At 39.0% G+C, this 22,621-nt stretch overlaps 1 protein-coding gene across 5 annotated transcripts in view; it reads left to right on the plus strand.

The window, feature by feature from the left end:
- ERG (ETS transcription factor ERG) overlaps positions 1 to 22,621 on the plus strand; it is a 148,932-nt gene that overhangs the window by 15,145 nt on the left and 111,166 nt on the right. For all 5 annotated transcript variants that reach the window (XM_084284052.1, XM_084284051.1, XM_084284054.1 and 2 more), the window contains exon 2: positions 22,363 to 22,450. In XM_084284052.1, the coding sequence (XP_084140178.1) occupies positions 22,412 to 22,450 (39 nt within the window). In that variant the 5' untranslated portion in view covers positions 22,363 to 22,411. The remainder of the gene's footprint in view (positions 1 to 22,362; positions 22,451 to 22,621) is intronic.

Consider the following 22,621-nt stretch of genomic DNA (forward strand, 5'->3'; position numbering starts at 1 on the left):
AGTGAATGCAAAGCTGAGTTCAATCTGCTGCAGTCAATAAACTGTGCTGTGCTGTGCTCTCATCCTCTACAATGTCAGAAGAGCATTGGAGTGAATTACACCCTTCTGTTTACATGGGGACTGATTATTGTCCCTTGTGCAGTTGGAGTGTTTCACTAAAGAGCAATTCATGGCACATTCTCCTGAAAAAGAAGAAAAATCAGTTTATGCCAATGTAGGACTTCCTGCTATCTCTAGTTACCACACCCCCACCTGAGCATGTTCAGGCATCTCCTGCATAGCCCTAGAAAAGGGATATTACATCTCTGGGTTATTACCCCAGTGCTTTTATTTTTCAGCCCACTACAGGAAGGGTTCATAGAGTATATCCAGAAAGATGTTTTTGTTCCCCACCTTGGGTTTCAGTCCCAAGACTGCCAATTAAATTATCCCATAAATCCTCCATTATAGGTAGTAAAACCTAATTTTAGATTTCCTGCCCACTCTAGTGTCCTGCCTGATTGCTACCAGTTGGAGAGAGGCTCAACCTGTTAAGCAGACAATTGTAGTGAACTGACTTTTTTCTGTGCCACATGTGGAGAACTTTTTAATATGTGGCATTTGGTCATAATTCTCTCTGGCTATTTTCTACCTCTTAGTTGCTCAAACTTTTTTTTTTTTTTTTAAGGCTGGAAAGTAGACATCTGTAATTTATTCTTTTGTCAAAAGGTTTTGTGAGAGAAAAGGTTGTTACCATGTAGATTGGGAAGAATGTTAACCTACCTGCCACCACTGAAACAATAATAGTTTAAAATTAGTTCTTGTATAATTCCCATTTAAAAGAAAATTCTTGCATTAATAGATCTAACACATTTCTGTGTAAGTTGAAAATATGTCAGGCTATCTGAATATAAATGCATTGTTTCCCTTTTTGTTCAAATGCAAACATACTGTTTAGCTGCAGAGCTAATTTTCTTGAGGGAAGCTTCTGCCAACCACATTCTCACTGTGAATTTTATTTCACGTGCAGCCTCACTAAAGATTCCGATTTTATTATGCCTTTAAACACCCCTAGATTGATATTTTTCTTCATAAGCTGTGCCGAGGACAAACAATAAATAAGGCTGCCACAAAAAGTGGTTTTGTCATGTGAACAAGGGGTAAGCACCTGTGCATTGCCCTGATCTTTTGGGAAAAAAGGGTACTTGCATTCAATGTGGGGCACTTCCCACACTGAGATTTAGGTAAAAATCAAGAATCTGTCTGTGAGGAATACTTAAACCTAAGGTTCGCCAGGAACTTAACATCTTTCTTTGTCTGCCTGCTAGATTTTGTTGTTAACCTGTTAAAATCTGTGACTCACCAAAATCAGGTATTTTAATATTGTAGTGATACCTGAGTACATCTTGCACCTCAATAAAAGGTGCACTTCTCACTGTCTTTTTGGATGTGACTGTATGTCCTGCCTGAATAAATCGGTGATGTTTTAACAACTCTGTCAAATCAGGAATGTCCGTGGCAGTCAACAAGGGGCTTTTTCACCTCCAGAATACAGTGCCAGGAAGTTGCAGGGTTTAATTCAGATACAGGGTGCCTATAATCTTATGGGCATTTACAAAAGGAAAAAATGCTGCTGAGAGAAGTCATGCCGAGGAAGGAAACTGCTTCTGAGATTAACGTTACACACATGCTGTCCAGGACTTTCCTCTGGAATCCAGATTTGGTGATCTATCAACCTACTGGTGATTTGTCAACTCTATCTACTGAGGTAGGTAGAGTTCAGGTGAGCCTGCAGGCGAAAACCCCAGCACGTTCAGGTAGCACTCATGTGGTTGCACAATGTTGTGGCTTAGAAAGCGTATGTCCTAGCTGGCAGGAGGACTGTGGGTGCAGAAAGGGGTTGTTCTACATAGACGGACAAACTGGTTTTGTTTGTTTGTTTGTTTTTAGCCATCCAGCTCAGCCACACCAGCAGCTACCTCTGAATGTAAGGCCAAGCAGCCCCCTTTGGCAGTGCTGCCCAGGGTGGGCTCTCTGGTGTCCAATGAAGGGTGCTCTTTTTTAGCTTTCTCTCACCTTTTAAGAAAGATAGTATTTTCAAGTCTATCAACCCTGTGCAGAATTTGGAAAAAAATGGGAAAGTCTGTGATTCTGTGATTATTCCTAAGCAGATGGAAGAAAAGGTCAGGAGACACTCAGATATGCACACTTCTTTGCTTAAAGAAGTGGGCTAAAAATGGATCCGCAGCATTTTCCTTGCTAAACGAATCTCCTCCACCTAGCTGTGTTTATTGTACTGTGACTGTATGTGGGGAGATTATCATTTGTTAAGTGATGCCTGAAGCACTGTATAAAAAGTAAAACATACATAAAGACTAACAAAGAAAAGAAGAAAGGAATTTAGGCCTCCCAGTCACAGCGCTGTTCCTTTAATGATAGCCGAAATATAATGTGCATTTTCCATGACATGTTATTTGTCCAGCTTAGGAACCTGTAAATATGAGGGTCTGTCCAGGCAAGAATCAATGGTCCCATCAGTGCTCAGGCATGGAGAACAGACAGACAGTTTGATGGAGAATGTGGAACATAGGAAACACAGATTTTCTGTGATAAAGTTAAGTGCAAGGGTGAATAACTGTGCTGTTCAGAATGCACTTGTGCATTCTCTGTGAACTGTTGGATTTCTGGGCTGTGTAGTTTGCTCCAGAAATCAAACCTTGTATCAGAATTGTGCTGCTCGATCACAACTTTCCTGGACACAGTGCCTATAAAGAAAACTTTGAAATGCAATCCAAGTGACTGTAACCAGTCAGCAACATCTCTATCTCTGTAGGTAGAATGGGAAAAAATTATTTGAAGCAGAAAGTACTTGATTTATCTGTGGGGAAACCTAATCATGGACTAAAATGTCAATACTGTAAATTATTTCCTAGTTGAATGTTGGTATCAAACTAACAGCAACACCTTCACCTGTGACAGAGTTTCCAGCTTCTTCTAGTATCTTCTGCACTTCAATACCTGTTTGTAGTTCTTTGAATTTTTAATTGAGGAGCAGCAAGAAATGAAGACAATTTGATAGCCAGTCCAGTAACAGTAGGAATTCTACACTGACTGATTCTACTAGGCACTTTCAGACTTTCTTCATTTGGAAATACTAGCTTTTTCCACTGAGCTTGGAGTTTTGCTGAACATCCAACATCATGCAGGGGAATGCTCGTAATTCTAGGTATCTGGCTGCAGAATTTGAGCTAGGCTTGTGTCAAGTCTATGCTGTCTTGAATATGCTACTGTTACTAGAGAAAAAAAAAGTCTCTCCGGTATGCTAAGAAGAAGGGACGTGCTGGGGTTTGTAATTTTAGCATTACAGATTCTTTATTATTAATAGATTAGTGGGGATTTTTCCATAGACTCCTATGAGTCACAAGAGCTCCTGTTACTAAATTTCATATACTCATTTATTTATACAACTATACATGAGGTCTTATGGTCTTTTCAGCCCAGAAAGAGACAAGCAGTATAAGTGTAAATGCAGTTTATTGAGTTCTGGAGATCATAAATATCTCCTTTAACATCTGATTTATCTTGAACTATGTGCATTGAAAGAGGTGTCTCAAAATGAGGAAAGAAGGGGCATATGCTGCTCCTTTGGACAACCTGTGTATTCATACCCAGAATGAAACTTTGGCAGAGAGTAGTTAGAATTAAACTGTCACCACCAAAGTAGTTTTACTTTATGTACTGAAAGGTTATATGAGTTTTATAGGTTCATTTATTTTGCTGATTAACAGTCCAGTCCTGCTCCTGACTAAGTCTTCTGTTTTCTTCATCCCTGTGGCTTTCCCAAGATGAGCAGAAGAGATAAAGTCTCAGGCAGATGGAAATGTGAGAACAGGAATGTAAAATGAGGAAATTATGTATTCTTCATTTTCCCCTACCAACATATACTTGGCTGGACTTCATGACAACATTTTGTTTTCATACCACGCAGAAACCATCCAGGCACATTGCAGTAACGCAAGACCTCAGTATACCAATGAGACTGCTATATATCAAGGTGTTAGCTAGAAGAAATGTGTAGCAAAGAAATTGGGACCAGATGATGGTCTATGGTCTGTCAATCTTTCAACTTCTTCAGGTTGTATACTATATTAGTAGAAAGCCTGCATCTTTAAGATTGTATGTGTTAATCTCAATTTTTACGTGTTGCTGCTGATTTTATTTCATGATCTGTTCCATGCCAAATGCCAGAAAAATAACATCTACGTTCAAACTAAAGTTTATGTAAAGCAAGTGGGTAAGTGTTATGTACATCATAATAATGTAGGTTAGAATAATTTTTCTTTAATGAAGTTTAAATAAGCTATTTAAAGTAACTAATGAATTTGGGTGTTCCTTGTTGTCCAATCTGAGTGTTTTAGCAGATGGGTACTGAACAGATGTTGAAAATCTGGCCTCATTCGTGCCTTGACTGGATGAACAAAACTACTTAGCCTACTTAGAAAACACTCACCTGTGCTTCTTGCTGCCATGGGAAAGAACGTTCTGAGAAAATAAATAAATAAATAAAGTATCATTGTCTCTTCTTGATATCTCACCACTACTGAAGTGTAATGACAAGGAGACATTATTTTCTTGAAAATTAAAGATGAGTAGAGAATGCCTCTATCTCATTTATTTTAGCTATAATAATAATAATAAGCAAGAATTAAGAGCATTCTGAATAGCTGATTGATAGTAACATGAGTGTTTTCAACAAAAGAAAACACTATGGTTTTATTTCCAAGATGCAAACAAAGTTGATGTATCAAGACATCAAGGCCATGTTGATAGAAAAGGGGAATATTGGGCAATATAAAGAATTATGAAAAAAACAATTGTTTTGGGTTAAAATGATGAAACAACCTGAACATATACTATCTGTTGGCAAACAAGAGGCAAGTTTGTCTTTTCTTTCAAAACGTCTGCTCTTTCTAATAAGGCAGAAAAATGTCCTGCTATGTGCAGGTAGTGCAGAGCTGCCTTTCTACTGTGCTGAGCTATATGGTAACTTCCGTCATGCTGTCTGCCGTGCTCCCTTTCTAAGTCCCTGCCATAACGTAAAAGCTGTTTTCCAAGATAAGAGAGGATTTAAAAGGTCATACTGGTTTTAATAACGTGTGCACACACTGGACAAATGAGACAGTGTATGCTGATGTTATGCTATTCTAAAGGGTATAGTAAAGAGGAGACTGGCAGAAAGTAGGGTATTTGGTTATCTCCCTTTATTTTCTGACATGACAGCTCGCCAATGCATTATTCTCCTTTTGCTTTGCCATTTTTTCTTCTTCTTCTCTCTGGTAAGGAACACTTTTTAAGAAACAAATTGTCTCCTTACTTGTCTCTACAGTGTTTCATACATAGCTTTTGCCCCTTATTTGCATTCTGCATGATGATTATAAAAACAGTCTGTATCCTAAGGGTGTGTTAGCTCAGAAGGGAATCTGCCTATGAAATTACTCTTAGGATGATTTTCCCTGTGATTATGGAAAATAACAGCTATGAGATAAGTGCACTGTTGACCTGTTAATTTACATGAGTGCATGTGGGAAGAGCATGCTGGATGGGAGAGTGTCATACGTGTTAATTTGCAACAAGCTTGTAAATGTGAGGTGATTGTTTAAATCTGTAGTCCTATAAGTGAAGGTTTAGTTACTAAAAGAATCAAATTTTTCCATAGTTGAGATGAGAAAAGAGCACAGTTATAGGGGTAGGTAATTCTCTGTAAGGAGTTCTTTTTCTTAAACCCAAATTATTGTTTTTAATTATTATAACAACCTCCTTTTCTTTATGGTAAAGAGTTTGGGTAAATATATTTATGGGCAATCCTTTTAGTTATGTTTACTTAGTGACTTTTCATTAGTTTCACGGACTTCCAGAACAATGAGTGGGTGTCCAAAATTCTGTTTTAGAACATTTAAGATATGTAGTTTTTCTTCTATATGCATCTTAAGCATTTCTGTGAATCCAACCATTAGAAGTGTTGTCCCTGAGCTCTTTCTGTGTTGTCCTCAAAAATTCATGAATTTGACTCCCTCACTGGTCCATGGAAACATACTTTCAAGGAACTCTGAACATCCAGACCTTAGTTTAAATCCTTGCAATCATTTAAGTAAAGTGCAGATGTGAAATGGGATCTCTCTTCCCTGTTCAGGATATCCTCCATTCATTCCATTTAAAGATGTTTTCAGATGGGTCTCCCTCAATCCCCTATGTATGAGGGGGTCTTTCTGAGTAAAAAATTTGGTCCTGGAGTGAAAAAAACTCTAGCCCACATGGTTGAAACATGTGGAAAGTAGGACACATGCATACCGGTCTCTGCTATGGTTACTCTCTGATTATTTATGTACGACATAACATTGTCAAAAGGAGCAGTTAAAATACCCACTGTGCCTTTGCATATCCCATCAGATCTTGGAATGTGCTCCTAGGAGTCAGAGTCTGTGACTCCATCACAGGTTGGACCAAAACCTGCTCCAGCCCTGTGCCAGGTGAGAGCAGCATCTGACAAACTGCTGGAGCAGGGAGAGATTCATGAAACTGGGGAGAAGAGCCATGATACTGATGCTTTTCCTTTTGTTTTAGTTCTCACAAAACCTTTCAGAACCAAACTATTGTGCAAAATTGGTTCAAATGTTGTGATGGTTAGGGATGGATGAAAGCTGCATTTTTCCCCCTGAAAACAAACAAAAAAAAATCCAAGAAGTCATCATCCCTAAATTTAAAAAAGAAGTGTCTTGCTTGGAGCACTTCCCACCAAGAAATAAAAATATCGGCAGTATTCCCGTCATCAATACCACATTGTTCTGTATTCTGCTCTGCAGGGTTTCAACATGCTCTATTTGATTTTGACTTCAGAGGATGGAAATAGACTTGTATTTTTAGGTAAATATCTGTTGTTGGATTGTCCTGCTTCAGAGCCAGTTCTTTGGACTCTACAGGAATTTCACTGTTTTCACTGTTCTCAGTGAAAGACTTGCTCTTTATTCCTGTGGAAGGATTTTTAAGCGAAGTCAATGAAAACTAAGCTGCGGAACAGTTTCAGCTCCCAAGAAACTTCTATGTTGAGACCAGTGCCCATTTTTAGCCCCAGAGTGAATAACAGAAGGCATCAATTAAATTCAATTGACTTATTTTAATGCAAGTTCGTATGCAGACCAGTCCTCTTCTTAATAGCTAAACAAAAGTATGACTGAGATGAAAGAGTATACTTTGTAGCTAGACATGAAGCATTTATCTCCTTACATGGCACTTCACGTTTCCTTTATATTCTGTGGCAAGAATTTCACAGTTAAAAAAAGTTTCTAGATTAGGGAGAGAAGCTGCCCAAATATAGCGATGAAGATGCTTGAGCCAAGCTGAGGATTTGGTGGCTGTTTAAAAATTCTTTTTTTCCCCCCTTTTTAGTAACTCTGATCCTAGCAGAGACATGGGGTTTTGTTGCAGATGGTTGTTATACATACTGAAAGGCCTGTATACTTACAATATGCTCCATAAGCTATTAAATGCTGTAAAAGCCTGGCAGGCTTTATAGTTTGCATCCTGCCATTAGAGTTTCCTCTGAAGTCTGTCAAAGGGACATAATTCCACTCTAATTAAAGCTATTCCCCCTTTCCAAATGTGAAACTGGCCTAATTATGACTAATTGTTTCACAAATATAAAATAGACCTAATTGTTCCTTACCCCTTGACCACTTTGCCCTGCTTACTCTGAGCTTTGCAGAACCCCTGTGGAGGGCTTTTTGTCTCCATTATACTCCATCAGGACTGTGATATGTAGCCAGAGGAAAAGGGAAGGTATCTGGAGCATGTTATTACTTTTTCATTGAAGGTAAAAACAGGCTCCGTGACATCACAGTATGTGGGTCCCTAACTGCCCCACAGATCTCAGAAATGGGGAGAAGACTTTCAAATCATTGCACTTTGTACCCTTCTGAAAATACTAGCTCTTCTTCTGCCTTTCTTCAAGGAGAGCAAAAAAAAGATGTTGGCACCAGTTACTTGAGGAAAAAGAGATGTCATTTTGTAGGATGTTTGGTGTTGTGACATTGTCTGGAGAAAATCCTGAGTCATTCTGAAGTAATTTGGCAGTCAAAACACCAATTCTAATCACAGCTAATTCATGTGTACCACTGAGTCCTTAGGAAATTCATACAACTTCTGTATGCCATAAAGAAAAAACTTCATACCCATGACTAACACCATCTTAGTTAGCTTTGCGTGCAACATGTCTTTTTAAGGTGATAGATTTTTTTTTTTTCCTCTTCTTTTGGTGTATCAATCAATTTCAGAGTGCTGTGTTTTCCAGTGTTCATTTCCATATTAGTTTGAGACAGATTTGAAGCCCACTAATATGAATAGGATCTGAGCAGTATCTGAGCCTTTGATCTTTGTAGTTCATGTTAGAGATTGAGTCCATTAGCTACACAAGGGTTTTCTTTGCTGGGTCTGAGGTGCTCAAATATGAAGCACACAAATATTATACAACCAGTCTTGCAAATATTCTAAAAGTAAATTCCAAGTTCAAAAAGTATGGCATACTACAACAGCAAGCATCAAAGAAAGTGGAAGTGACAATACAGCTTTGTTTCTTTTTCATCCTAACTAGATTTCATTAGCAGGTTGAACAACGATGAGTCAAAGCTTGGGATGGAAATAATAGTAATTTAATTTTTCAATTCTACTGAAAAAACACAGTCATGGCTGTTCTAGATCTGGTATTTGACATTTATACATACCTGGCATATAAAAAAGTGGAAGGAATGGGATCTAGATTTAAAGGAAATAGTTTGAATCACTCAGTTAAATTCTTTGAAATTCCAAATTTTTATTTATTTATTTATTATTTATTTTTTCTCTTAGGAATACATTCTTTTAAAGAAATGAAAGACTGAAGTGTCAGAAAAAAAATAAATCTGAATCTACATGCTACCATGTCCAAAAAAAAAAAAAAAAAAAAAAAAGTTAATGCTGTAATATACAGCTTTTTCTAATGGCTAGTGATTTTATAGAATACAAATTGGGAAAAAAAAAAAAAAAAAAAGAACACATTTTTGGTACAAATTTTCAAGCCATTATGGGACTTAGAATTCTTAGTAAAACTATGATAATATATTTGTTGTGACACAGCAAGTCAGTGGCTAGAAGAAATGATGTGGCCACAACAGCCACATGCCTGGTATTTTTATTGCCCTGGTAGATGGCAAAAAGGTGCTTTAAAGTGTAGTCCACAAGAGACGCCTACAATGCCTATTTCACCCTCAGAAATTAAACATATCCTAAATCACTATCTAAAGGGTTTCTCATCTCCTCAGTGTCATTCCTTTACCAGCATAGCTACAAATGGACCCACATGGATAGACACTAAATCTCCTGTTGAACTAAACTGAATAAAGTTAGGGTACTGTCTGACTGTTGTAACAAACCAATGCAGCACTGAGAAAAATATAAAAAGCATGAATGGAAAAGGTCCAAAATTTGCAGAATAGACAGAAAAAAAATCATGGTGGTCTTCAGCTACCCAGTAACGAAGTGCCAAGAAGATACATATATACTCTTCCCAGAAGTATATAGCAAAAGGCCAAGAGACAACAGTTGTAAGCTGCCATAGTGGAAATTAAGACCAGAAACAAGGAAACCAAAACAAAACTATAAAAAAAACACCCTGACTTTGCCACACACTGAAACAGATGACCAGAGCAGTAGTGTGATTCGGGCCTGGGAGATACTCAGAGCTTGACTGGGCAAGGCTCTGAGCAACCTGCTGTAATCAGCTTTGAGCAGAAGTGAGGCCAAATGACTTGCTCCCATCCAACTTCATTTGTTCTGTGATTCTCTTGCCCCAGATGCATATGCACTCCTCATGCATAGTCCACCACATAAACATGGAGATGTTGCTGCAAGGATGTGGTAGAGTCAGGAGGCATTGCTATGTTCAGCATCTTGTCCCAACATGAGGTGGGATTTCCTTGTGTGCTCTAGAAGTGGGAGATTAACTCAGTGTGGCAGCAAAACAGTTGTGATATGGTGTAGGGGTGCTTCCAAGGGAAAGGAGAAAGAAAGATTTCTTGAGAGGCAAATGAAGATCCAGAGGTAAACATTGGCCTAACCTGTATGTAAGCTCCTGTCAACCAGGAAGCAGTTTAAAAATCAAAGTTCAACACCACAGTTGTTTTGGCATGTGGATTGGTTCTCCTTTGCTAGATCTCCATGCTGGACCTGGAGTTCACCATATGGGAGACCGCAGGACAATGTTGTGTTTGGTGTCCCAATAGATAGGCCACTTAGACTGACAGCATCTTAGTAGCTGACACAAAAGTCGTATGCTCAAATTGCCATAAGCACTCTTGATTGTTACTGGAATAGGTCAGAATCAGCACATAGTAGTCAGCAGAGTTTCGTAAAAAAAACAAACTGCTGCTTTTCTTCTGAAAGTTTGAATAATTTCTGGACAAAACATTTGTCGATTCTTGTTGAGCACAGTAATGGGAGGGAGACTTTGAAATGAGGAATATTTTGGACATAAACACTGCAAAAAAATGTAAGCAGTTCTTAGGCATAATGGGAGCTGCAAAAATTTGCAGTGCAGGGAAAAATGAAAGGGAATTATTTGTTGCATTAAAAAATGCTAATGGGTCTCACTTAACGCTGCATCCCTGAGGAAATAAATGTGAAGAGGTAAGTAGAAAGTACATTCTAAACTTGGACTCTACAATCAGATTTGAATCATCATAATCTCACAATTTTTAATATGTCGATTTCTCATCATTGCAGATGAGATCTGTTGTTTTGGAAGGACAGAACAAAGAAAAAAATTAGATTATAAAAATATTGAAGGAACGTTTTCTTGTGAGCTAAACAGTTTAAGGTTAGGTCTTTTGTTACAAGAGATCCTAACATATGTCTGAACCAAAAGAAAGAGTGGATGGCCAACCTGGGATACACACGGTCTGTGTTAAATTCCTGTGATGAAAGTCCTGTGAGACTTAGTAGGTCACCTGAGTTGTGTCTACAAGCAATTTGGTGTTGTGTGTTGACTATTAGTCTTAATGAGAAGAAATGAGTTCAGGTAGCAGAAGCAGTTTGGCTACACCAATCTACTACACTTAGATGAATTTACCTCTTAATTGCTTTCACCTAGCATGGTTGAATTTCTATAGATCTCCATATTGACAAGGTAATCTGAATGCACAGCTTCCATGTCAGCTGCCAGTCCAGTGAGCCTGATCCCTGTAGGCTCAAGTATAAAAGACACCATCCTCAACAGGTTTTTCACCAATGTAGAGCAGCCCAAGTACTTAATAATGCATTGGGACTATATTATGTTAGATATATATCTCCCTACATATATTTCCGTTTTCTCCTTCAAGGACCATGAGCTGCTGAAATGCTAGAAGCACAGGAGCCATGTGACTACTTCAGCTGTACTGAGGATACCAGTATTGTTTGGGGGATTGTGAATGGGCCAGCTCTTAAATACCTGAGCATTACCGGTCTTGAACTTACCATTTACATAGAGGGGAGATATTATTCAGGCTTCCTGAGACAATCTGAATTTCTCCTTTATAATTACAATGTGTTTCTGCCAGTTCTAGGAACAAACTACTTCTACGGCAGCATTCTCCATTCAAAGTTGGTACTTCCTTCACGCACAAACCCCTTCAGAAGTGGGCGAAACACATGTGTATGCCCACATAGCAGTTGGAGTCTGATTCTACATGGCTGAAATCTGTGGTAATTTTGCTGTTTACTTTAACATAAATGGGATTGGGTCCTGTGCTAGTTAAGTGCTTTTGTGAACCATCTTGATGGAAGGCATGGCAATAAATGTAATAAGATAATAAACTTTGGCCGTATTTCTATAGCAATGTATAAGCCCATCTGTATGCCTTATGTCAATAAAAACAACTAATTACAGAATAACTAAATATAAAGGGCCCCTCTGCTTAAGAAAACCCTCCTGTATTCCATTCCCAAACTTCCTATTACATCTACTGAAAGTCTGGACTGTAAGCCATATTTCTTCTGTTAAGTTCTGATTTTGAATTAATCCTAAACAAGAAGATAACTGTAGCCTTATCCTTGCAAAGGCATATTCACGTCTTTATACACTGAGAGCAGTCCCATTTGCTCTGAAAGAACCGCTTCCAAAGCGCAGAGGTGGTTGGTTGCATATGTAACTCTTTGCCATGCTGGGGCCTTCCAAAGTTCTGCTGGAAAAGCACGCAGGAGTGAGCTAAACCTTCCTTAACCCTGTGATTGCTTTTCTTCTCCAGCTGTAAGTAAAACATATTGTGATTTTTAACTTGGCCAAATGCAAAACCCCATGCACTGCTTCTGCTGCACTTTTTACCTGCTATGAAATCAGACTCAGTGAGCTAAATATATTCATCTTCACTCTGTTTTAAAATAGTGTATGAGGTGGGATATAAACATTTCCTGTGCAGTGTAGAGAAATAAACATACTAGGAGTTTTCAGCTGAGCTTAATGAATGTCTTTTCCATGTGAAATATCTTTCTTCATATTTCTGAGTCAAGCTTGTATCTTTGCTTGATACAGGTTCCACACCATGTTGTAAATTTTATGCTATAGCTTTACACTCACTATTAGGAAATACATTTATATCTTCAAAACATTATTTTTCTAAGCACTTAACTTTAGACGTTACAATTTCACAAGTGACAAGTCGATGTTTCATCTAACAAACGACTTCAAAATCCATATGCTGAAAAAATGAGACTAAAATTATACACTCAGTCAATATTAGCTATTTATAGGCATTCTTTAAATAAATTTGAAATAAAAATAAAAACAAAGCTGTGAAGGCCATAAATAAAAACATTATTAAAGATGATATACCCTTTGAAGGTACTTTCTTACTAAGGATATATAATATTTCCATTTTTATAGTGCATTAATATTTTTATTGATAAAGCAAGATTCAAATTCAAATAGAAGCGCCAGTCTTTCGGATACATGCTTTTGAAGCACTTTTTGCAAAGCAGGTCAACACTCATTGAAAGTCACTTTCTTTCTTAAATACCTCGTGTTTATACAGCTGTTCCAATTTTTATTTTTAATTTCCAACATCTGAAATAAAAGTTCCACAAGTAAAAAGAGAAATTAAACCAATAGGAAAAAAAAAAAAAAAAGAAAAAAAGAAAAAAAGAAGATTTCGTGCCAAGGACATATAAGAGGAGTAAAAAGCATTTAGAAACATAAAGAAACCATGGTCTGGAGAATTTCAAACACTCTGCACAGTTTTGTTCTCTAGTCTAATAACCATTTCTTCTGGAAGCTGGCATAATTTACTAATATGCTAAAGAACCATCATGGCATGTATTTGCACTTTGTCTTCTTAAGCATAGTTTAAGAAAAAAATGGTGTTGCCAGTCATGTTATTTGGATTAATGTTGTTCCCAGTGAAGCCACTTTTCCATTCTCAGGGTGGGGATTCAAAACTGTAGAAATCTTGCAGGCGATTGTCAAGAGCCATCCACGCTTCTCCATCACCCTCTCTGTCATGTTTTGCTTATCCCTTTGCTGAGGATTTATCCATTCCCTCTGCTGCTGTTATCCCATAAGTTGATCCCCCTGTTTTGCTTTTACTGAGGATGTCTGTACATGGCTGTAGAAGTGAAACAGGCATGAATGTCTCTGAAAATAAAGCTATGCTGGAGAAACATGCTTTAGACACCTCATCCTACTGCTTGGTCCAGTGTTGTTTCCCTTTCAGTCCATCGCTAGGTCTGAGCTTCTTCTGGAAAATTTCCACATAGAGGGCCATTTTTCATTTTCCCTGGAACACCTTAAATCCATAAAACAATAAATTGCTTGCATGTGTTCAAATCTGTGTCATTCCATGATTCTGTGATTCTATGTGAATGTTCTCCATGATGGGGATTGACAATACTTCAGTGGCCTGCTCTTGGTTTGATTTGCTTCAGAAAAGTTCTGTCAAGCTTGATTTAGTGCTTGATACAATTTTTGCTGTTCCTCAAGACCCAGCACTCCTCTGAGGGAATCTGTCTGGGATTTATGTCTCCCACCCACAAATGGGACAAATTCAGCACAGGGAGCATTGCAGGGAGGTGCCACAGCAGAAGGAGTGGGTGTTAGATCATGACTGGGATGTACAGGTAGGGACTGGGCAGCTACAGAAATTTATTCCCACTGATGCTCTGTGAAAGCTTCAAATAAGGTGTCCAATGGTGTTGTCTAATGGGTAAATTCCCCAGCACACAGAAGTGCCTCACCTGTTTGCATAACCCTGGACCAACAAGAGCAAGTGCATACACATAGGAAAGAACAACAAAACAGTATTGCTTATTAAAAAAGCAATACTACTCATTAGAACAAGAAATATCCCCCAGAAACCTAAGGGAAGAAAAGGGAGGACAACTTTCCAGTGCAGATTACTGAAAAATTTCTTGCATCCCCAAAGTGAATACTTTCATGCAAAAGATTCAGTGCCAGTACATTCTGTTCCTGAACAGCATATACATTTCTTGAATATGACAACTGAGGAAATTTATGGAAAACAGAGAAAGCATTAACTATTTTTTATTTCTTGCTCATATATTTCCAAGCTAAGTGGCATTACACTTTATTTCTCCCATACATCTTATTTAATATTCTTCAGATTTTAGATATTGTTTTTAACTGTAGCAATTCAGGATGATTGTAGGTTTGGCAGAACCATGTGAATAATGTGCAGCAAATAATGCACACATTTAATACTCTGTAATTATTGAAAGTGCATGGTGTATGTCATTTCTCATTATGCAAATTTAACCAAATAGCTATCCTCAAAAGCTCTGTGAGGTGTTCACAAAGTTCTCTACGACTTTGAGAAATACTGTTGTTTTCTGCTTATTATGTATATGCCATCAGTTTGTACCAAATACCTAAGTATGTTTGAAAAATTAATATGTCATCTGAACGCTGTGAGCAGTGCCGAACAGATTGATTCTTACCTAGCAATTTCCATGGGCTTATTAGAAACAGATCTTCTGTGAACAAAAGAAAAATAGAGCCATAGGTATCTGAAAACTAGAAGGGAGCTAGAGCATCCAGGCTAATCTCATGTACATCATCTACCCTTCAGTTTCACACAGCTACTTCTGACCTGGAAAATCAAGGTACCAGAATTGTATGCAGAATGCCATTGTGCTCAAATCCTTTCCCCCAAAAATACCCTTGAAATGCAAGAGGCAGAAGCCAAGGAAAGCTTGAAGGAACTGATAACGTGCACCACAAGAGATTGCTCTGTAATTTGTTCTTATTGAGCTGGATCTTGTCATTTCACTTTCTGAAGCACCCTCATTTTATCTTTTCACAGAAGATATTAGTTTTACTTAGCTTATGACTCAGCCTCAAAATAATTTCTCATTAATTCATTTGATAACAGTGTGTATATCTTTCCACAGCTGTAATTTTAAGTGGAGCGTTGGTTGAGATGTTTGAAACAGACCTGGGTCCTAACAGTGGAATGAATGTAAATTAGAAGTTACTGTTTGTCACTATATATCTCTTCTGATGTCATCTGGCTTTTGTACAGTGCTCTATTTTTCATTGGAAAGTCGTATTTCTGTAGAGCACTAAGGTCCATAATTACAACCTGCAGACAGAAATTGTGTGGTGGTTACTTTGTGGCTATGGGTCTTGTTCATGTGAAGCTGACTTGTGGACATCTTCAGCTATGCATGGAGTTGTGTTGAGATTGAGTAGTTAAACACAAAAATCTGACAGGACAGCTCTAGCATGAAACTGAAAGGCAACAAAGTGTATCAAGCAGGAATTTGATCTGGCAACTTTTCTGGTGAACTCTGTGGTTTTCCACTTGGAGAGTATAAAGTCTTGAATTCATTTTCTGCTGTCCCCTTGGTATCCTGTGCATGTGTTTAAGTATCCTGTAACAGGATAAGCATCAGGGAGAAATCATTATCAAACACCCCTGCATAGTATTACGATAGACAGTCAAAAACTTGAGCTATGGAAAGTGGTTTATGCAGTTAAATGTGTCAGACGTGACTCAAAAGTCTCCTTCCTTTCTAAAGATATTACTTCATTCATGTTAACCACATTTGTAAGTGGCCTGGACTGAAGAGATAGTGTTTGGGGAATTCCAGACTCTTTTATACGCAGTTGGGAGTTTCAGGAATAGCTACTCTGCATTCCACTTTGATATATAATCCTCATTATGGCTTTGAATAAGAACATGGTAATTCGCCAAAAAAATAAATAAAACAAGTTATTGGTCAAAGGCGTACTATATAGGGAGTGCTAATAAAAACAAATATTTTTGGCTGTAGTCTAAAGTTCCTACTGTAAATGAGCTAATTTAGGGCTGTATCCTCCCCTGAGATCATGCGTTAAACTTAAGATAAGCAGTAGCTGTACAGATATCTTTGGGTGGTAGTGTAGAAATGTGCCTTCTCCATAGGCTCCACATTCACAGCAAAGGCATGGGGGACCATTCACTGTCTTTTCCCCATAGGTGGACTGACCTCTCCAAGAAAAAGAGCACTGTTCATTCATTATGAGAAACGTAACTCCTTGTACTACCAATTCATGGTTTAACTCCTTAGGAATGTGTGCAGAAGAGCTCTGTATCCCAGAACAAAATCCATCTTCAGTTTCGATGAACTCCAAGAGAGGCAGACGTAGACATAGATGACAAAGATATGCCTTCAGATAACGCATCCATTTCCACCCACAGACGTGAAGGACCTAGAGTACAGCTATTAGTGCAGAGCTAACTGTAAACCCTGGCCATCTGGGCCCTCACAAACAGGTGGTGACACGCGGTTCATTCTTCAGTTACTGACTCGCTTACGGTAATATTCAGCTTGTGGTTTCATGGTCAGCTTAACTCACTCTGAGCCCACAGCTGCTGATGACAGGCACGGGTCTCCCCTCCTTGCCACTTGCAACCCCAGGGTCTCCAAGGGTGCCACAATTCACTGGACCAGGGAGCTAGCGATGCCAAAAGAAATCCTATTTGCTTTCAAGTCAACCAGTACCAAGGCCTATCTGAGGGAAATAGCATTAGTGGGTGCAATCCTGCAAAGGCAAGATGAGTACAAAAAGTTTTGGTTAAGTATAGAAATTTGTAGAAATGCAGATGGGCACATCTTTTCCTATTTTCATATTTTAGTTATCTTGTCCTTTACTGCCTTTTTTTTTTTTTTCTTTTCCTTTTATTTTTTTTATTTTTTTACTTTTTTTGGTTCATAGTATCCACCCGCAGTCATGAAGTCTTATCCTAACAGAAAATATGTACTGACTGTAGATGAATTGCCTTGACAGTAGCATTTCTTGAATGTAGCAGTATCTTTCCACAGGGTTTTATTGTTGAGGTTGTTAGAATGCAGAGAGGTCACAACAAATGAAGCAACAAAAATAAACTGAAGTGGTTATACTCAACCACAAGCTAAACACAAAAGCTTTAAGCCTATGTTATACAGCTCTGCTGTGTAATAGCATAGTGTCAATATTGTCCCTGGGTTGGAAGAGTTGTATTTCACACATTCTGCCCTGGTTTACAACTGCTGAATTATAAACATCCTGTGATTTCAGTTCTAGGCTTTTCTTCGGTAGATATGACTGGGTTTTGCTCCTCATGCCTTTTCCCTCTCCACATGCCTGTATTAATCTTCTGCTCCTGAGTTTTGCATATACGAACTGAATGGGGTAAACTTCTGGCCTGCCTTAGACAGTCATAAAAGTACAGTTTATTTCAGTGGATGAGGATTTCACCTCTTCTCTTCATACTAGTATTAAGAGTGACTTCACACTGGTTTTCAGTTTCTGGTCCTTGGAGCTCCTTGGATCTGTTCACTGTTCCTAAATTGTAACAAGCCTAAATTTGCCTCAGATTCGCTCTACAAGAGCTCACAATATTACTGTGACAATTTTAGGTGTCCACAAAAGCTGAAAAGCACACATATGTCAGTCACCTACCTAAGTAGGGAAGCTTTAACGTAAGGCAGTAGTAACTTGCATTATTTCTAAACACCATGAGGAGATATGCAGATTTACATGCCTTTTGGATATCCCAGTCTTTCTCTCTTTTACATGCTATCTCACCAGTGCTGGTAGGATCTAGATGCCCAGAGAGAGATTTCCTGAAAAAACAATCCAGGAATGGATAGAGTTGCACATTGCAAAAATTCTCAAACAGCTGAAAAACATCAGTTCTTATAAAGTATGTGACAAACACAGCTTGCATGACAGTGGGGGGGAGGGTATGAAAGTCCTGCTGGCACTCACTCAGGATAGTCTGCATAGCTGTTGACGGATTCACCTCCTGTGAGTAATGGTAAACATCCTAAAGTCATGCCGGTAGAAATTCTCTGCAATGCCACTCGGTACTATTCATCATGCCGGCACGTGTGTGTGTGTGTGCGTGCAAATTTCCAGTGCTGTGCGCTGTGCATAACCTTTCCCTCTGTCTTATACTCACACAGGTGTAAATTGTAAAGTGCAGGTCCTTACCACCTCAAAAGCATGGGTACAGGGATCTTGTCAGACAGACACTGTCCCCCAAGTGGCGCTTTGGCTCTGCTCTCTCTTGTGCAGCCTGTGCTGGGGTAACCATTTAGTATCATCCTTGCTTTCATGACACTGTGAATCTTGCCCAGCATTCTGGTTGTGCTGTTTGTTGTTGATGAAACAGTCCTTTGATACCCAGTGCTGTACACACTTTGGCTTTATTTTTGAGCATTACATCTTTCACAGAGAAGCATTTTGGGCCAGGTTAACCTAACCTGCTTTTTATTTTTATATTTTTATTTTTATTTTTTTATTTTTATTTTTATTTTTATTTTTATTTTTATTTTTATTTTATTTATTTATTTATTTATTTTTGTGAGTATTGTAAGGAAAAGGACCTGCATTCCCATCTGCAAGCAGGGAAGTACCTGCCAGGAGGTGGGGTAACCCCAGCATGGAGATCCAGGAGAGAGGGTTGTATGCTGCTCCCCAGACAGAGAGGACATTCAGCCTCTCAGTACTTTGGCAGTATATTGTACATTAAAAAGTCTAATCCTTTCGATATGACTATAAAGAGGAAAAACAGTGTAATCACATCTGGCGAACTCTAGAGCTGTACATAATTCTGCACCCCTTTGATGTATTAACATCACTCCAAAACTACAAGTTGCATGTGCAGAAAGGCAGCAGACCTGACAGCCTCGCTGTTCCCTCCTGCTTGGGGTGCAATGGGAACACCAGCACATCGATCTCTAGTTCTTTCCTACCTTACCATGGCTGATGCTGTGAGGCCTTCCTCCATTTCTGTCATGGGATGGACACCTCCAGAGGAGAGTAAATGACAACGATTTGTGATGCCAGAGTCTGCTGGAAAACATTCTCTTTGGCTATGAATATCCTTCCTAGGCTAAGCCCTAATGCAAGAAAGCACTCAAACAAGTGCTTAGCTTTTCAGTTTATGTTATGATTTCCCTGTTTTAGTCCCCTGGAAAGAGATGTCTCCCTAAAACAAGGTTTGGTGTCATTTGAACTCTTAAAATTAGAGCCATGCTAGCCGGGGGATGCAGAGCAAAATCTGCCGCCACGTGCAAGCCCTGTGACGGACTGTCAAGCACAAACATGACCAGCATGAAATTTGGGGTGGGGGTGGAGAAGGTTCTGGCAATAAATACCATCTGGTTCAGAAAGTTAGTACCAGATGTCTGGAAGTGTCCAATTCCAGCCAGTAAAGGTGGAGCTGAAGTAATTAAAATGATATTTCTGTTTGGAAAAAGGAAGGAATACTGTCACAGCTTTTTAAACAATGATTTGCAAAAGCAAGAAGGCAGAAGTCACGCCTTTTGCAAAATATGTCCTCCTACAGGGTAGGCATGAATGAATGTCCAGGAGAGAAACAAGAATACACTGCCAAAGATTGAGCTTAAAGCAGAATTCCCCCTTTTGGGGATCACCACTGCACAGCAGGATGGGGAAAAAAGTCAAATGGCCAGAACAGTTGCATAAGCATCTTTCCGACTCATGGTGGCTAAATTTTGCTCATCTTTGATTCCCATACCGTGTGGTGCAGAGTTGGCAACTGTTTTGCAAATGCTCTCTGTCATCTCCTCTCCTATAAAGAAGCCATCTTTCTGGGGGAAAAGTGGGATATGCATAAACCTGGCATTGTTCAAGCAACTTCTCCTAATCCCCAGGCCCCTCCAAGCAAATCTGAGCTCTGAAAGAAAAGGTTGTTTCCCTCCCCAGAGTGCCACAGGGCATTTCTAGAATGGAGCCCACATCTCTGAGTGCAACACGTGTTCCCTAAGCGCAAAACCCTGCTCTTTTTGGGCGAACCACCCAGGCAGCCAGAGCTGGGGAGAGGCAGAACTCCCTGTGGTACCCTCAGGTGTTTCCAGCCCAAATGTGCTGGGAGCTGCAAGTGGGCTGGGTGAGTGGGGTCTAGCATGCCCTGTCCTTGCCATCATGCTAGATGGCAACCAGTGAAGCAGGGCACAAGCCCCAGGGCGGGGGGTGCAGTGCTGCTGGGAGGTGGCACGTAGCCCACCGTTCTTCAGAAACCTGGGTCAGCCGAGATATGGGGTAGGGGCAAGTGGCACAGTGCATCCTTGTAGGCTGAACAAAGGCATGAGGGACAGAAATAGACCATGGCACAGTTCCTCAGAAGGCTTTGTGTTTATTCTTTGCTGGTGGTGAGGCACCTTTATGGCAATGCTGCGGTGAAAGTACAGGAACTGTGAAAACATGATCAAGTGCTGGGTGCAAAATATTTTTCTGTTCACTTTGAATGAAATTTAGGAGTTTCCACATTCCGTGTATGATGTTTTGAAAGCTTAAAATATGAATCCCATAAATCCACTGAATAACATGACAGGCATGGATTTACTAGGGAAGGGAAAAAGGGAACTGAAAGGCATGTCACCGCTGATGTATATGACTTCAGTCTGAACAACACTGCTGATGAAAGTTAGCTTTTACCAAAACAAGTATCCATTGCTTTTGAAGACATTTAAGCTCTGTGGAAAGATATATCTTCGCTGAAAGTCGTGACATCAGTATCTCATTTGATCACACACAAATACCAGAAAAAAACTGTATGAAAGGTCAATCGAAATGGGAATTTGGCATGTGTTGGGGTTTCCCTAATAGGCTGTAGAATTAAGTACTTGATTTTCATTGATTTGAAGGAGAACAAACACAGATCCTTTAAACAGCAAGGGTGAAATTTATTAAGATCTAAATGGAGGTATCTTTAATTGCAATGTGTAACTCCATAGCTTATACATAGTTTCCTTAAATCATGAGGACACTTTCTGGGGCAAACGGCAACTCGGTGTCAGTCTCTCTATCTACCTATCTATCAGTCACTCTATCTCTATCACTTTTTTTCCTGAAAAAAATAGATAAAGCCTATCTGCAGTTTGATCTGCAAATTAGTGTAGATCTAAGAAGAGATAATGAAATAAAAAAGATGATACTGATTAAGAAGAAGATTTTTTTTTTCTTATCGTGCCTTACCACTTTAAAAGATGAAAAAAGTTCAGGATCATGGGCAAAAAGAAACCTCTTGCACGAGAAATGGGAATTTCCAGGCTTCTAGGGAAAACAGAGAAAAAGATACTACTTTAAATGACATTCATGTTCCTATATTTTTCCATATTTTTTCTAGTTTCCTGACTTATTGATCCCAATTTATTAATACTTAACTGATGTTCTAGCTACCAAGCAGTACTTTAGATTACTCAAATTATATATTTTTATTATTTTAAAATTTTTTAGTGGTTCCTCACCCCCTGCGCAAGTAGAGAAATGCCTCGCGCCTGTCGTAACCCCTCTGTGCTTTATTACCGGACATGGATAAGGGATCCCAGAAGATCCATGCTCTGAAGCACTGTTAATTGAGTGGCTGGTCCAGATTTGCAGCTATTGTAAATGGGCACAACTTCAATGAAATGATGCTTGCTTATTATATCAGCCCCAGATCTGTCCCAGTCCTGCTGTATATGTTTCTAAATTGGGAAGAAGAGATAGTGGAAATCCCTGATATCTCTGATGATTAATAGGGCTGTGCAGTGCAGAGCACATCCCCGAGCTCTTATTTCAGGAAAATCCTCCATTACAGATAAAGACCAATTTTCTATGAGAATTTCAGGGCTGACTGTTTTCTCCTATCTGAAATATATCCTAGCAGACTACACAGAAATAGAACTGTCTTAGGGCTTCAGCTTGTACTGGTTTTCAAGGAAGTCTGGGGAAGGAAAGGTGCTTATCTGTCTATAAAAAGATAAGAGATTTGTGTTGAAAATAAACTTTTAAAATATAATCATATGACTTTTGTTTCTTTGGTTATGCAGCTGCCTTGGAATCTGAGCTTCTGGTAAACACGTTGGCCTGTTAAAGGACATGATTCAGACTGTCCCAGATCCAGCAGCTCACATCAAGGTTAGTTTCCTGTTTACTGTGAGTCCTCAGATGTTATGAGAGCGATAAAATTTAAAAATATGTATACGTAATGCAGGTCTTCTTGTATATTTATAAATTGTCCTACTGTACAGCACTGGCTCTTCTATTTCTTGATATTTGTATGTTATTTGTATGAGTCAGTCATGCATT

Source organism: Netta rufina, assembly GCF_964035555.1.
Source record: "Netta rufina genome assembly, chromosome: 1".
Lineage (NCBI taxonomy): Eukaryota > Metazoa > Chordata > Aves > Anseriformes > Anatidae > Netta > Netta rufina.